Genomic DNA, 16774 nt, shown 5'->3' on the forward strand with positions numbered 1-16774 from the left:
AGAGCTCATTTTATATTGCTTGACTGGACTTGACTTGTAGCGTGTTTAATCATCGCTTGCACTTAAACCACAAATGCTCTAATTCTTCCTTGAGATTTTCTTCCTCTGCATAGACGAGATCCAATATGATATCCCAAATGGGAAAAGCAGATGTGACTTGAGTTTTTGAAATTGCTGTTTATAATTAGCAATACCAAAGATAGTCTAGCTTTGGCCTCCTTAGAGCTGTAACGTGTCACTCATGTTCAGAAGTCCCTTGACAGCACACTTTTCTCCCCACATTGCACATAGAAGCCCAAGGAGCTAACCATGAATGGCCCGTAGCAGATAACATCTTGTGCTTCATCTCTTGCCATAGATGGGCAGAAAAAAAATTGTTTGTGCCTTTTGTTGGCTTGGCTAACTCAATTCTCAGTGTCAGAATTTTGCAGCAGATGTTCTTATTTGTCTTTTAGAGCTACCATTTTCGATCAGTTCAAGATCCCTGTTTTAAGTAGTCTCTGGTTCTCCTGCTGAGATGGGTGGAGCCAGCCTGTGAGTTCTCCTTTACCTGCAGAAGATGAGCAAGTATTTCACTTGTCATTCACAGGCTGCTAGGAGATTCTGATTGTTTCGCTACACTTCGTCTGTGCGCTTCCAAGTTACCAGCAGTCCCCTGCAGTCAGCAGGAGGTTGCTCAACGGAGCACTGCTGGTTAGTACACGCACCAGTAACTCTGGGTTCTGGAGGCAGTCAACTTTGTCAGCCTAAGTTTAGAGAAATCTCATGTCTCACTTTGTGCCTGCCATCCCCTTGTCTGATGGCCCTTTGTAGTACACACTTCCTATTCTGCTGCCTGCTTAGAGCAGTTGGATTTTTCTTTCTATGTTTGGTTTTCTCAGTCTTTTTATTTTCTAAGTTGGATCTTCCAAGATCTTCAGAAGCTTCTGCACTGTAACCCTGTTTTTAGCGAAAACTTATAATCTGTTCTTCTTTGAATGCATGCAGATCTTAGGATCCAAGAGCTCTTAACAGTTTTTTGGTGCTTTCAGTGGGTATCTGTAGTTTTGCTTCCAAATCCTTCATCAACTTCTATTGAAGGAAAATACTACTGAGGAAATACTACTGACTTCAGACAGGGAAAGCAACATGGTGTATCTGCTGTAGGTGTGATTCTACTATGGCGAGGGAAGGGGGTGAAGAGACCAAGTGTCTGAAAATACTGACAATTTTTAAAGATTTTTAAGGAAGGGTCCATAGGATATACAATTTCCTAACATGGGTGGCTGGGCTTAGAGACCACAGGAAAAAAAAAAGGGGGGGGGTGGAAGAGGATTCCTCCCTTTCTTTCATGGGCATCTAGTTACACACTGAACACGGGACTGCGAGTCTGGATATTAACCTAATGGAATATTAAGTGGAACATAAGCCTGAGTGGCTGGGTTACACATTATAGACGTCTCGGAGACTCTGTGCTTACTTTCTTGTTTGAAGTTAGCAAATTGCTTCAATGAAAGGGAGTTGTTTGTGTAAAGCTGTTGTGAGCTTGTTGGCAGCAGCAGCTGTGCTTGTTGGGATTTCCATTTCATATACCAAATATATGTGAACTTGTAATCTAACCCAAAAAAAGATACCAACATTCGCCTTTCAGATGTGTATCTACATTTGCCACGTAACCAGTGGAGTTACTTGTGAATGAAGGCATGAGAAGAACAAGCAGACTGAAAATGGAAGCAGGCAGTGTAGGTGTGGTGTAAATGGGACAGAGGCACTGCCAGGAGCTGCACTAGCAGGCAGATCCCTTCCGTGTACTGTCTGCCTCCATCTCAGTGCTAGGAATAGGTGTGAGACGGGGAGGGGGAAACCAACTCAGTCCCTCAAACTGTGAACTAAAACAGACTAAAATATGTATTTCTTAGTAATCTGATGTACGACAGTTACTGGAGGCCCCAGTTCAAAAAGGTTTGGATGCCTACGTTGTTTAAAACCCTATTGCACTTTATGCCACTTGCATGCATAGTTACGTGCTTTGAAAGGTCAGAACCTTAGCCGTTGTCCATCTACCCTGGGCATAAAGTTCTTGATGAAATGAGTCCTTTTTGTAAAAAGCAGAGTGGACAGTAGCTCTAGTGACTCGTATGCATATGGTAAATCCAGTCAGTTTTCTCTTTCAACTGATTGAAAAGCTTATTTTATTTTTCACCCTAGGTTTATGTTTTTACTTTTGGTAAATTCAGGCCTTTAATACCAACTGTGTAAAGTGGGCTTTTAACTAAAAACTGGATAGAAAATTTTATTTCCAGTGTTGGAAGTGAAAATGAAAACCTTCTTCAGAAGTCAAAATTAACAATGGTGCCACCTTTGGTTGTTTGGGGCCATTTTGTTGGTGTGATAGAAGCCTTTTGTTAATGTTAAGCCACAATTCGCTGCTTTTTCTCTCTAAGACGGTTTGTGGGTGCTATGGTTTGTGTACACAATACTCAGAAATCTCCTTTTAAATGTTCTATATTGCTTGATGTGTCAGAAATTTGATATGGCTTGTAACATTTCATGAACATCACGCTTGGTCATGATATTAGGGATGGATGAACTAAATGTAAACTCTAAAAAGTGGCCTTAGAAAGGAGGTGTTTCTGTTATTAGAGAGTACTCTTGATAGTGTGCAATTAAAAAAAAAAAAACACATCATGCTGCAACCATCTCAAATACTGACAAAGTTGAAGCTGCCAAGTACTTTTAATATAGTTGACTTATTTCCTGAAATTATCTGGTTACTCACTGATGTATTTATTTTTTCTCTCCCTCAGTGTGAACGAACGTGATCATTTGTTAAAAAGGCTCGGCAGGAAAACTCCTCCGAGCCTTTTCCGTGCTCATTCTGTCCAGCAAAGTGTATCACGTAAGTAATGGTTGGCATATGCGTGTGTGTTTCACAGCAGTCAGTCCCAGATGAGTGAAGCAAAGGGTGATTACTTTTTAATTAAATTGTAGGTAGAGATAATCTAGCGCAGAGGCTGAGCTGCCAACCAAGAGACGTGCATTTGGAAGTGGAATTAGTGTATTTGGCCCTAGGCAAGCAGAGCTCAAATGTGGATAATTCCCTGGGATCCAATCAGCAGGCCCAAATGACAAAATCCCAATATGCAGATTCTCTACATGTAAAATCCTGATAGTCTCAAGAATGCTGTAAAATCAGAACTCTGCAGGATAAAATAAATGTTGTGATAGAGCCTGGCCTAAATTGAAATGGCTTCTTTATGAATCGAGTCTTATTAGCTGTGGTTAGCTGAGAATACAGTGATATTTCGAGGATGCCACTTGGGAGCTGTGTATGTTTCTGATGAGGAAAGCCAAGGCATGCAGAGCTGCCTCGCTCCTCTCCCTCTTCGTCATCCTTTGGGAGGAGAGAGGCAACCTCACACCTTTTCACTGCTGCTATTTGGAATAAATTGCACGTTGAGGTCATCCATTTATTCATCATCCTGGAGGAACAAGACAGGCCTTTACCTGCTAGACCTGAGGATTTTTGCTCAGCTTACTAAAGAAATAGCCCCCCAGCATGCAGCACTGCTGCTCGCAGGGCAAGGGGCAGGCACTCAGGATTTGCGTTTTGTATCTCTGTTGCAATGAGAAGTTACACCTTTGACTGTTTAAGAATCCCAGGAAGCTAATTGGAGTCCACGCTCACTTGGTGATTGCGTCCTTTTCTGTGGCAGAAATGTTGTGGCTCAGGTCATGGAAGCAGGGGTGGTATTTGAGAACTCAGATGCCTGAGGTATTCTTCTGTTCTACAGGGAATTAGACCAGAGTGGGTGGGACAGTGACGGATCTGCTTGTCTTTGTCCTTTGTAGAGCAGCTGTAAGGCTGTTACTGTCAGAGGGATATAGGGTCTTTAGCAATCAATCCCATTGCTCTTGGCAAAGGTGACGGATGTGCAGAGCAGCCCTGTGAACCGTGTGCTTCTTCCAGGATTTAATCCTTTGTGTCAAGGAGCCAGAGATGTTGACTGCAGCTCTGCTGTGGGCACACAAACACGCTCTTTGAGGAAATTCCACAGGAGATGATTGGCAGAAGAAGTCAGTAAAATACATAAATAAGCTGCTGTCGAGGAAGTCTGCTGTAGAGACTTATAACAGTGCAAAAAGGAGATATACCAGTAGTGACAGGTCAGGCTTGCTATGTGCTTTTAGTTTGGTAGAACACATCATCGGGTTGTAAGTATGTGAATAGCTATTGGGAAAGAAAAATGAGATATCAAAATAAGCCCTAATTTGGATAACCAGCTTCCATATTAAATGCAAATGATTAAGTGCTAAATGAGTCAGGACAGGTTACAGTCAGCCATCTGCTTTTCACATGAATGTAAATTCTGATTGTGAAACTGCTAGGTTTGAAAGGCTCTTTTTATGGTGTATCCATGATTCTTTAAAGCTTCTGTCATCTCTTGTCAAATGTTATTTTCAAATGTTGCATAGCTGCTGTATGTACAAGGCCATGTGAAATTCAGGGAACATGTGTGCTGTTTTCACAGCCCTAAATTGTAAAAGTGTTTACTAAATGCTAGAAATCTTCAAAGCAAAGGATTGATGAATAGGGCAGTTGCCTTGACTTGCTGGGCCAATATCTTAAATCACACTACACGCACTCCGTTTGAAGTCTTGAATCGTTTGTGTGTTATTACCAGGCTCCAAGTTCCCAGCCTGTGAAGGCCACTTCTTCCAAAAATTGCTTGTGTGACTTCAGCTCAGAATCTGACACTTGCATATAAAACATGAAAATGGTTTGTTTAGATAGAGCTGACAAAGGCTTAAGCAAATCAACTGCCTCGGTCCCAGCGAGGAAGAAAAATGAGGTTAAAATTCCTAGCACAGATTGTAAAGATGTAGCACTAGTTTGAGATTCACTTTATTTTGCTGTTGACAACAACTGTTTCCAGGTTTTTGGTGAGGAAGCAACACCTATAAAACTTCATTTCCAATCACATGGAAATTAGTTAAGTGCTAGAAAAATATCACAGAGAGTTTCAGAGCTACTTCTAGCGGTTTACAAGGTCAGAGGGGAGAGATGTGGGGGTAAGCCACACAGCCCTGTGTTGGAGGACAGACACTCGCTCGGCGTGCCTCATGGCTTGCTGTTGGTGAGCCACCCCCTATCCAAAAGCGTTAGCACTGAGCGAGACTTTATGGCATTGTCAGGAGGCTTTCCGTGGAAGAACTGTAGATGGTTGTCCAGCCCACGTGCTGAGGTCAGCCCTTGGCAGTGGAGTCTTGGTGGTGGTGGTGATGCAGCCCTCCAGGCTGGGTGCAGTGCCTGGCGAAATCGCAGGTTGCCCATTCCCATCTGCTTTCTAAAGCCTCTTAAGAATGAGCAGGAAACGGCACCAGGCTCCGCTCAGACGCGTCTTAGGAGCCTTCCCTTGAGTGTGCCTCTGACTCTAGGGAGGGAGCGGTAATGATTCCCAAAAGCTTTGTCTCAGAGGGTTTGTTGGCAATGGCATTTCCTCCAGGCAAACTTTTTCCAAGTCTCCATCCAAGTTCTGTCTTTCCTTTTTTTGTTCTGACTTTGTGAAAGTAGCATCTCCTTTAGACAAGATCTGTGAATACCTGTGGTGGTTTTACCCTGCTGGACAGCTGAACGCCACCACAACCATTCCCTCACTCCCCTCCTCAAAAGAATAGGGGGAGAAGAAGGTATGATGGAAAGAAAAAAGGCTTAAGGGGGTGAGATAAGAATAATTCAATTAAAGAGAAATGAAGGAGGGGGGGGGGGAAGCAAGCAAAGACCATGAGGAAGCAAAGAGGAGAAAAAAAAAAACCACTATAATTTTCTGTTTCCCATCCACGAGCGATGCTCAGCCATGTCCTGGGAAGCAGGCCCTCAACACACACAGTCGTGATTTGGAAGGACAGACATTTTCATAATAAAAGCTCCCGTTCTCCTTCCCTTTTCCAATTTCTGTGGCTGAGTTTGACGATGTGGAATATCCCTCTGGTTGCTTTAGGTCAGCTGCCCTGGCTGTGTCCCCTCCCCACCTCTCGCCCACCCCAAGCCCGGGGCTCTGGGGGTTGCAGGAGTCTTGGTGCTGTGCCAGCACCGCTCAGCGATAGACACAACACTGGTGGGATGTCGGGGCTGTTCTAGCTACAAGTGCAGAGCACAGCACTGTTTGGGCTGCTGCAGGGAAGGTTAACTCCATCCCAGCCAGAGCCAGCACAATACCCAAGGCTGTCCTTGAGCCCCTGTCCTCCTTACACGACTGGCCTCTGTCACCTGTCCCCAGAGCCTTGCAGCAGGACAGGAAGGGTGATGCTCTCCCACTTGCTCAGGTGTCCCCATCCCTGGCTGTCCCTGAGGAATGCCTCTTACAATCCCTACAGTGCAGTTTCACTCCCGTAATTCAGAATAAGCAGCTGTTCAGTTGTCCCATGTCTCAGCACGCTCTTAAACACGGAGCTGAATCCCGCTCTGCTCTGGCAGAGCTCCCCCCGAAAGCTGAGGGCTGTGCCTGGACGAGGACTGCTGGGCTTGGCCCAGATTTCCTAGGCTAGCAAAGAAAATCCCTCTTCCCTTGACAGAACACGGTGATTGCATAGGGTAAACCCGAACGCAGAGCGTATGGTTTGCACCTTATTAATCAATGGAGGAAAGGCACCTGACAGCTGAGGTTCGTTTCACAGTGTGGGGGCTGGCAAATAATAAATAATAATAATGTGTTCATGCTGAGGGCTCTAATCCCACCATTTATTCTCCACTAGCAGACACCTTCTTCCTCTCGCTTTTCTCCTGGTGCATTTTGATTTGAAAAACAACAGGGTAGCTACTTGAGATGCCTTTTAAACTCCGTTTCCTCTTACCTTACATGTGTTTGAAATAGTCTGGATTTTTGTTACAAGACAGCTACATATTAGTTGAATATCAAGTGGAGTTGCAACCTTTTAAAATCAATTGAAGAAAAAGAAATTGGAAAATTAGCTTAGAATCAATGCCGTGGCATCGAGCTGTGTTTTCTACATGGAAACACCCATAAATTAGCATCTGGGAGGACAGAGATGGACCATTTGTTAGGAATCCCTCTTGGGTCCTTCAGAAAACATGGGCATAGTTTATCAGCAGGGAAATGAATGATTTCTGTGAGCATTACTCAGAGCATTCAAGATTTAAAGCAGCTCTCATTTTCCCAGGATAAGTGGAAGAGGGTTCCCTGAGAAGTCAAAGCTGAGTTAGCATTTACTGTTAATTGGTAAATGTGACCCCTGCCATCATTAAGTCTCCTTAAAAACGGTGCAGAGTCCAGTGTTGGGCCAGAGAAGAATATGGCTGTCCGGTGATACCCTAGCATTGATTTTCATTTTCTCAGAGAGATTTTGGTACCTAAGATGCAACATATCCTAAGAGAGATTTTTTTTTTAAAATGTTAATTTTAATTTTAGCAGATTTGAATCTGGGCATTTTTCTCCCCAGACAAACAGTATGATGGTAAAAGGCATCTTATACTTGGGACCGCACTAAGCTGCAGTAGCTCTGCGTGTATGGAGTAAGGAAATGCCCAGGAAGGAGAGGTTTCTGCCAGGCTGCCGGTGAGAAAACATGTTTGTTTAGCAAGCCCATGGTGGTTCAGGGGTATCAGAGGAGTTCAAGGAGTGTGAAGCCTCTAAAGCAAATCTCTGAAGTGCCTAAAACTGTATGCAGTCCTTCAATGAGCAGATTTTCTGGAATAAAGAGCGTTGTGGTCCTTCTCTGGTCCTGAGCTTGGAAGCGAGTGAGCTGTTGGGATGGCACGGCATACTCAGAGCATACACGGAGAGGTTTCTCTAATCCAGCATTGCACGGACCAGAACAGTCATTGGAGGGAACAGAAATTGATCCTGTTGAATTAGAAACCCGATGGACACTAGATTCTGATCTACTAATAGAATATCAAAGGTTAAAAAAAAATAGGATGCTTTTAAAATGCAGTAGGTTGCCCGATAATATCTGGTACCAGTGAAACCTTAGATTTGATGAGAATGGGAATCTCCTTTTAACGAATGAGCCCCACTGACAGATGTTAGTAAGTGCTCCTTTTCTCCATTAATAGAAAGGCTCCGAGTACAAAGCTTCTTCCTTCTGCGAGGGCCAGGAGCGGGTCGTGCCCAGAAAGCCCCCAAGAAGCGTGCTCCTTCCTCAGGCTGGAACAATGAGGGCCTTGTTCCCCGGGTAGGCTCCTAGGTGTGGTTTTAAAACCCGAGTTGGGGGAAAAGTTCAGACTTCTGAAAAAGTTCGCTGGTAACTGGCAGCTGGAAACTTTCATTGTTTTTGGATGGGGTCTGAAAACTGTGGAAATGGAGAAGCTGCTTGGGGAGCCTGGGCAGGACCTGAGCGGTCCCAGCGAGTTCTGATCCTGCAAGGCACAGGCAGCTGCCTGAGCAGCCTGAAGCTCCTCCAGCTTAATCATAATACAAATAAAAAAGCATAATATGAAATCATCTTCCTGCCTTGAGATCAACACCAAGTTTCCAACATGCTGCCAAATGTCGAGCTTTGACTGAATAGAGGCCACGTGCAAGTCTGGGGGTCGCAGCCTTTCCCATGATGTGTGCACAAAAATCACTGCTGGTATTTCAGACTGGATCAAGAATGTGAGAATGTAAGCGTGCCACTGCTGTTGTTAACCATTGGCCATCTAATGTAGCAAAAAAAATCAGGCTAAGGTGTTTTCTGCTGAATGATCTAAGTACAGCAAAGCCAGCGTGATGCAGAGCAGGTTATGGGGCACGGCTGTCAGTCTTCTAGGGCTTAATTTGGTGAAAGACTACGAGACTGACTTTCCATGGAGAACTTTGCCAAAAATGCTAACAGTGTGCTGGCCCCTGGAGTGGAACAAGCCCACGGGAGGTATTGGTTTAGGTGTGAATCCCACCCTTTCTTAAATGAAAGCCTGTTTTGTAAATATTTCCTTTGCAGTTATCCAGCATGCACCTACTTTTTTCCAGAAGTGTTTGCATTTTCTGAATATATTTCGTGAACCTTCAGCTAGAGGCAGGAAAACCCAACCTGTACCTCTGCAGCCATATGTATGTTGGCAGGGAATCGCTCATGGAAAATGAGAGGAAATGCCGGAATCAGTCTTGCAATCGGATCAAAGTTCCTACAGGGCTGCAGTCCCTCCAGGAGGGAAATGTGACCGCAGTTAGTTCTGGGTGATGCGTTTCTGTTGCAGTCTCCCCCATCTATGGGTGAAGGTTTCCTGCTGTGCCTGTGGGCCAGGTCAGCTAACTGCTGGTGTCCCCTTCTGCTAAGGGAGTGCACGTTCTGCCTTGTGAGCTCAAATCGACAGCGAAGAGCCTGGCTTCAAAGGTGACGTATCTCTGTCTTGTGGGAGAGGAGACCCTCCCAGTTATGGGAGCAAGGCTCATCCCTAGGGCTGTGGGACTCTCTTCCCAGCCAGCTCCCTTTGTACCATGCTCCAGCCATTCCCACCTCGTCTAGGGAGAATATGTCTTGAGCCTGTTAAGGGAGCAGGACTCCTGGAAGACAGGTCTTTGGGTAGTACTTGGGACATCTGTCCTGCCTTGTCTGGTGCTGCACCTTGCAGCCCAGGGTACGTCTGGGGCAGGATTTCAGAATTCAGGAGCTCCCACTCCCAGAGCTGCTTGGGGGAGATGGCACGTCCCCTACCCCACTCTGGTATCATTCTTAGGTTCTCCCAAGCAGAATTCACACCCACTAGCTCTTTCCTACTACAAAGCCTTATCGGGTTTTGCCTAGCCTGTAATTTTCCTTTTTCTCCATATTTTGAAGCTATCTGAATCTCCCCTGTCATTCCATCCTGATTACCCATTTTCAGTGACAAATGCCTTTCCTTGATGTCACGGACTATTCTTCTGTGCTACGGTTTTCTGTTCAGAATTTTTCTGTAGGCTCGTGTCTGGTTTAAATACTGGTTGGTGTGCACCGTCTTAGCCCCTTAGCTCTTGTGGTTGTTTTACCAGTATGCAGTGTTTGGCAGATGATGTCAGTAATGTCACTTGCCTCGTCCACAGTGCTTTGAAAGAAAGGAGACACATTGCTCTTGTCATCTGAGAGATTTCTAGGGAGACCAAAGGACTGTGTTAGCTAACAGGATTCACTTGTGGAAGGCAAAGACCTCCGGTGTATGCTGAAGTTTATTCAAGATGTAGGTGACTGGCCAAGAGAATCAAGGGTTTCTCAGTGTGACTTGTCCGATGACAGCTGGAAACTTGTACAAAAAAAATCCTGAATGGAGTTAAGACGTAACTCAGATCCAGTTGTAGCCTGGCCGTTTCCGTGTTCCCCCAGGCCAACTGCTGACGCCAAGCAGACGACAGAGTCAGCCAAAAACGCAAATCCCTATCTGTGTGTGAAGTCCTCAAAGCTCTGCCACTGTGGGACTTAACCTGGTGTCCAAAATCTGTCTGAAGGTTATTAGCTGGGTTAGCTCAGAGGGAACGTCAACCACATACACAGACAGAGCTGGCAGCTATCCTTCCAGTGCCATGTGGGCACCGCTGTAAACACCAGAAGTGCAGCACAGAAATGAAATCATTGTGGTCTGTCGTGTAACCAGGGATGCCTAAAGGTGCTCCTAAAAACAGGCTGTGCCTTTGAACTGAACTCCAGTGACTTTTCTTCTTCTTCCTTTGCTTTTTCAGATGGGTATGCGTTTTCTCAAGAAGAACACGGTGTTGTCTCCCAGTCCGAAGTTGTTCGATCCTACGATACGACCAAAAGGAGAACAGAAATAGAATAAATGGTTCCTCACGTGATGGGTGGTGGGCATAACGGGATTTGGATCGATGCATCCACTCTTAATGCAGTCTTGACTAGGGCTGGCAACAGCAGCCAAAACACCAGAGAACTCATTTCTGTGGCCTTAGCCAACAAGTTTCTGTATTCTCCCTGCAAACCTTGAATATTTATTGTGGGGGGAAATCATCGTTTGAATTCAGTTGCGAAGTTCTGCCTAAAGTTTTGTTTATGTTGTTACAAAGCATTTGACTGTGCTATGTGAGGTGTGAAATTAAAACCAATGTTTTACCACTATTTAAAGCATCAGCATAAGGTTGTTCTGGGAGAAAAGTAGAAAATTTATGTTCCATGAGAAATCAGCCTTTGCTTAATTGGAACGGGGTGCTGAGACTTCCTGTTCGGTTACATCCAGACCAGGAGCGCATGGCTGCATGCAGACCGTATTCCCTGTAACATTCACTGATCACTAGACTTTCATTTAAATTTTTAACAAACAATTTGGCATAAATTTTATTTATTGCAATGGAAACACAAACTGTAGCTAAAAATGCTTATTTGCCTTCTCATGACAGAATAGGACAATAGCAGTGAATTACACAGAATCCTTCCTGCCCTCTTGGAAGACTTATTAGGGCTCTATCTTAGCTTTCTGAAAACCAAGTAATAGCTTACCCCCAAAGCCAGGACGTGAAAGTTGGAGGGCTTGCCAGGGCAGCTGTATTGAGCGTACCGCATTCTGCACACAATGAACTCAAATAGGTAACTCTGCGGGTTGTATTTGGCCGTGCTCTTCAGATTTAGCCTGGGATTTCCCTCCGTTATCCCACTCCCATCGTAACAACAGGACAAAACAGAACAGAAAGGTAGAAGCTTTTCACAGTGTTAGGAAGAAGAGCACGTGCATCCGCAACCAACTGCTGCGATCCCAAAGGGGCATTCCTCTTGCACCAGGTAGGACGGGCTGGCAGGGGGAAGTCAGGGGGGGTTCACACACATGTGCCTGCACACACAGAGCTGGTCATTGTGAAGAGACGTGCTGTTTGTTTGTTCAGCCAGAGCAGTCTCTTTTCCAGATCAGATCCATCGACAGGCTTCTGACGCTTCCACTTTGGAGCCCTGGAAGGAATGCTGGCTTCACCGACTCACTGGGAGTGGGGCAAGCGTGCTGCTGCATATATTGGAATTATGGGGAAAAACAAGAGAAAACAGGGGCATAACTAAAAGCTGAAAGAGCCCTTAGAAAGCTTACAGTGTCCTCCAGACAAGTTCTGTTAATTTTAGTTGCCAAGCCACGTTTCTGAATAGCATAAAGTAAATAGTGCTGTGTTTTAGCCAGGTTTCATGGTTAATGTATGTACTACATCTGTGCGTTTAAAAAGTTGGCGCTGTGTTTTGCCCTATTGACCATCATCCAGAACTTTTGTTGATTTAAATATATCCGAAATCAATTTGAATGTGAGTATTTATGCTTAGCAAGGAGAGGGGGAAAACCAAAAACAAACCAAAACCAGCCTGGCCCACTGGCTTCATCTTCCTGAAGGGCTGTAGGTAAACGCCAGCACCCACGTGTGGCGCTTCCATCCCCAGTGCCACCCAGAGTCCCCATCCACGTTAAAAAGAAAGTTTGGCTCCTGCAGCACCAGGCAGGATGGCTCTTGGCTTAGGCTGATGGCACAGAGGGAAAAGTCATCACCTTCTCTCTGCACTGCTAAGGAGACAATTGTGCAATAAAGGAAAATCGCAAGTAATTTTGCCATAGGCATGAATGTCAAGGGGCCAAGTGTGTGTATGTGTGCGCGTCATTTTCTGGGAGGTGACTTCTGTTTAAAGGTGGGAATACTTGGGGAGAGAATAAAGGAGGGGAGGCTAAACCTGATCCCAGGAGCTTTTAAATCTTAATCCTGATCTAACCTTTTAAACAGTCTCTTTTATTTGGAAACAAAATCTATTTAGGAAATGCATGGTGTCCTCGAAACTGCTAACTGCTTCTTCCTTTTGTAACACCCCAAGTAAAATTAACTTCCCACTGAGACAAAGTGAGATCAGCTTAGTCTTTGTACGCTAAGCCACACACTGAACGTTGGTATGTAAACAATTTGGAGGCTTTTCATGAGGATACTGGAGGAAAAAAGAAAAAAAGAAACTTTTTAAAACCTCTGAATGATGAAGAAGGGCAAATAAATGTATTGAGCAGAGAATAGAAAGGAGCCCGGAGTCTTTTCTGTTCTTAACTTAGTGCAACAAAAGTTGTGCAGAGCATAATGAGAGATGCTGGGGAGGAGCAGCTGTCACCTGACGTGATTTATTTTATTAGTGCAGACTATGGGCTGTATCATTTTGACCTCTCTGTAAATTGAGGTCAGTGAGTGTCACAAACACAACCCCTCCCTTGAGTGAATGGTGGCTTAGGCCGTGGTGCGTGTGTTGGGTGTCAGCTCAATGGAAATTGCACATGGGGTTTGTCACACGGCTCCGCAGTATGTGGCAGCGGGGCTGGGGGCAGGCTTTATCGTCGCTGTACGGCCTGAATCCCTGTCTGACTTAATCCTGTGGAGCCCACCCAGGTCAAGACCTGGCATTCTTCTTGTTCTTTGGAGTCATTACGGGAATTAATCCGTTGTAATTTGCTGTGGCCTGTTGGAGTTGCTGGCCGTCGTGAGCAATGCTGAGGTGTGTTCCGGAGTCCTGGCAGCGGGAGGAGACGGGCAGCTGTGCTGTATCAACAGAATGCCCTGTTCGTTAACACAACTTGGTGTAGCAGTGACCTCTGAAAGCACTTTATGGAAGCGGTATCGGCTGGGCAGGGTATCAGAGCAGAAGGAATGGGAGCTTTCTGCTTGACCGTCCAGATTTAACTACCTGGGGCTGAGCAGGACAGAGTTTCTTTGGCAGCTCCCTGTGCTGACCGCAGTGGTGAGGCTTTGTTTGGGTTTGCTGGTTTGGTTTTTTTCCAGTACTCAGGAAGAAGTGGAGATTTCCCAAACGAAATCTGGGTCTGGTTGCTCCGCTTTGTAACCCCATAAGCATCGTTTGCATAGAGGCTGCTGTTCCTGCAGCAATGGCCTGGTACCAAGTTAGCGGTGCTGAGCGGGGGTCGGAGCTGAGCGCTGCTGAGAAACCTCTTGTCGGTTGTTTTTCCTGACAGGGCTTCGGGTCCTGCCGCAGGGAGCTGGCACGGGAGCTCAGTAATGGCTTGTCGAGGAGAAATGGCGAATAACCAGCAACAGTATCTCAGTCAAAGCAAGCTGCTAATGCATCTAAAACTGTGTGCGGAGTTAGCGTTCCTGTATGGGCTGTAAATTAAGATAACAGTCAAGCCTCGCTAATCTGCACTTCGCTAGACCACGCGCTTCCTGGTGCCTGCCAGAAGTGTGCAGGCTCTCCTGCCCCGGCCAGCAGCTAACAGCAGATGCTGCCGGGAAGGCTCCTGTTACTCAGACTGCGTTATTTTTGCAGCATGCACTCAAGCGTGTTTGCTGGGAGACGATCTATGCTCATAAGTAAAGAAGAGAAAGCTCAGACGGACCAGAAGTGAAACGTGGGGACTGCGACAGAGCAGCTTGGCCCTCTGTGGGCAACCCCAGGGCTTTGGGAGAGGCCCTTGGTCCCCATGCTGTCCCTGTTCTTCAGCCTTATTTTGTCCATTTAGGCTAATGCACCCAACCTATGGTTTTGCATCGCCTCCAGTCATCGCTGCAGCGATGCCCGATTTACGTTCTCCTGTGGTTTTATAAATAATGACTCCGTGTCATTTTTAAATACTCCAGCAGCTGTGCTTCTGCCGTTACGCCTCGCAGCTCAGGTTTGAAGTGGAGCAGCCCTTGAGCAGGCATTCACCTCCAAGAAGCACTTTGGATTTGTCAGGTTTTTACCCAGTTTTAAGGCACGGAGGGTATCTTACCCTGGTTTTGGATCATGGCACTGTATCAATGCCTTAAACTCCAGTCGGTTTGCAGGGTGAGCTCTTTGTCTCTCGTTGAGCCTCACGATACTCAGAGATGATACGAAATGCCATGACGGATGTTTCCAACTGCAGTGTCTTGGAGGAGAACTGGGCTGTGCCCACGCCGTGCCCGATGGATCTGCCTGGCAGTTTGCTTCTGTTGTGCAGTCTCCACACAGTTGGCCTCTGGCTGCCCAAAAAGCTTTTCTCACCTCCCAGGACAGAGCCTTGGACTCATCTGTGTCTGTGCTGCAGCCCAGCACCTCCTCGAGGACCCAGCCCCTGCTCCCTGCCCTGCACCCGCGGGGTCCCCTGGGCACGGCTCGGGGCTGTCCTGCAGGCAGCTCTCAAACAGAGAGCTTTGGATTCAAACCCACGTGTTGTCCCCAACAGTAATTTGTAATTGCCGCTGTGGGTAGCGTAGGGGTGTTTCAGGGGTGAAGGCTCAGCAGGTCATGAAGCTGACGACTGGACTTACACACAGCCTGTGTACAGGGAAAAACTCCTGTTGGCATACAGCTGAAGATGCTTTTCCCCACTTCCTGTAGCACAGGTGAAAGGCTCGGTGCCTTGTTTGTGAAACCGTATGCATTGATCAGTTTTGTAGAGCTGTCCTGTGCAGCTGGGACAAGTCGTCTCAGTCTGATCACACAGTTAACATAACCCTCTTCCTGCTTCATTTGTACTGCTCCTGTAGTACTGCTGACACTGTCAGAAGTGAACAGCCCTGGGAGGCAGAGCTCAGCTCCCCTCACCTGAGAGCTTCATCAGCCCCCAGCCCCCCCGAGAGCCTCCCCTGCACACGCGTGGCCAGGAGGAGGCACAGGGTCTGTTGGTCTGGGAACCTGGGTCTTGCTGTGACGGGGTTCGAAGGCTAAGCGTTGTTTCCTATGAATGCAGGGCCTACTGATTTGCAGCATGGACAAAAGGTGAAATAGCTGTTCTCTCTCCAAACCCTTCCTTTATGTATGATGGTGACACAAGTTGAAATCTGCTGGGCTTCTCCCTCAGCATCTCTGTAGATACCGAAGAGAAACCAAGATGGGTAAAGGACGACCTCCGTGGGGGCGAGCCCCCAGCTCTGGGCAGTCATGCAGAAATCTAGCGGTGAGGAACAGCCAGATACCTTGCCAGACTGTCACTGCGTGTAGCCGCGAGGTCAGCACCCCTGTAATCACCGAGTGGTGGAGCCAAGGGAGACAAAGCCAAGAGTAACAGAAAGACGTGATTATTTTACATTCTGACCACCTTACTGGGTGGCTTCCTGAGAAGATGTTCCAGATGTTGTCTCGGCATAAATTCATCTGCTTCAAAGCATCTGCAGGGTTTCTTCGAAAACATGGAATCTAGCAGACGTTGTATCTGCCCGACTTGGCCCTCCTGGTTGCTGTTTTTATTTGGGAGGTGAATGCAAGTGTTTGCTGTCCTTACCCTCAGCAGCACGTAGGCTGGAAAGTTGCCCCAGGTTGGTTCTCGTCTCTTTTTAAAAGGGCTCCAGATGCTGTGGGCAGCCGAGCCCTCGGGGACCGCGTGTGCGTGTGTGTACTGGAGGAGCCGCTCAACACAAAACCCCTCCTCCTGCCCCCAAAGTGTGGCCCGTGTTTCCGGGAGGTCAAATACTCGGCCGTTTTGAGTGTCGGGCTCTTCAGCAGCATCTTTTTTCATCAGCGCTCCAAGTCGGGTGCCCACTTGCCTGTCATATCTGTGCTCGGATTGCTTAAATATTGTTACAGATGGGGAGGTTTTAATCTGGATATGCAGAGTGGAGTAGTGCTGTGGGGGAATGTTTAATTGGCTCCCAGCAGAGCAGCGAGAGCCGTGGTGTGTGGGTTTTTTCCTCCAGAAGTGTTACCATTTTCACGTCCTATTAATGTCCTCTGGTAGTTTCAATACCGCAGCGCATTACGGCAGGGTTTGTTTCCCTCCTGGACTGAATACAAATGAAGGTCATTTACTCGTATTTTTAGAGGGTTCAGAAAACTTAGCAAATCTGTAGCTTTGAACAGCATTGTTGACTGTTGTATGTCTGCACAAAAATATTTCCAATAAACCTTTTATTAAAGCAACTCAACAGAGCGAGGCTTGTTTGCTTTATCTCGGGG

The 16774-nt window shown here is 46.4% G+C and overlaps 1 protein-coding gene across 5 annotated transcripts in view; it reads left to right on the forward strand.

Annotated features, from left to right (window-relative positions):
- The window catches only part of ATP8A2 (ATPase phospholipid transporting 8A2), a 324912-nt gene extending 312046 nt beyond the window's left edge, over window positions 1-12866 (forward strand). For all 5 annotated transcript variants that reach the window (XM_035326034.1, XM_035326038.1, XM_035326047.1 and 2 more), the window contains 2 exons: window positions 2787-2878; window positions 10633-12866. In XM_035326034.1, the coding sequence (XP_035181925.1) occupies window positions 2787-2878; window positions 10633-10730 (190 nt within the window). In that variant the 3' untranslated portion in view covers window positions 10731-12866. The remainder of the gene's footprint in view (window positions 1-2786; window positions 2879-10632) is intronic.
- Window positions 12867-16774: the final 3908 nt, after the last annotated feature.

This window comes from Oxyura jamaicensis, chromosome 1 (assembly GCF_011077185.1).
Source record: "Oxyura jamaicensis isolate SHBP4307 breed ruddy duck chromosome 1, BPBGC_Ojam_1.0, whole genome shotgun sequence".
Classification (NCBI taxonomy): domain Eukaryota; kingdom Metazoa; phylum Chordata; class Aves; order Anseriformes; family Anatidae; genus Oxyura; species Oxyura jamaicensis.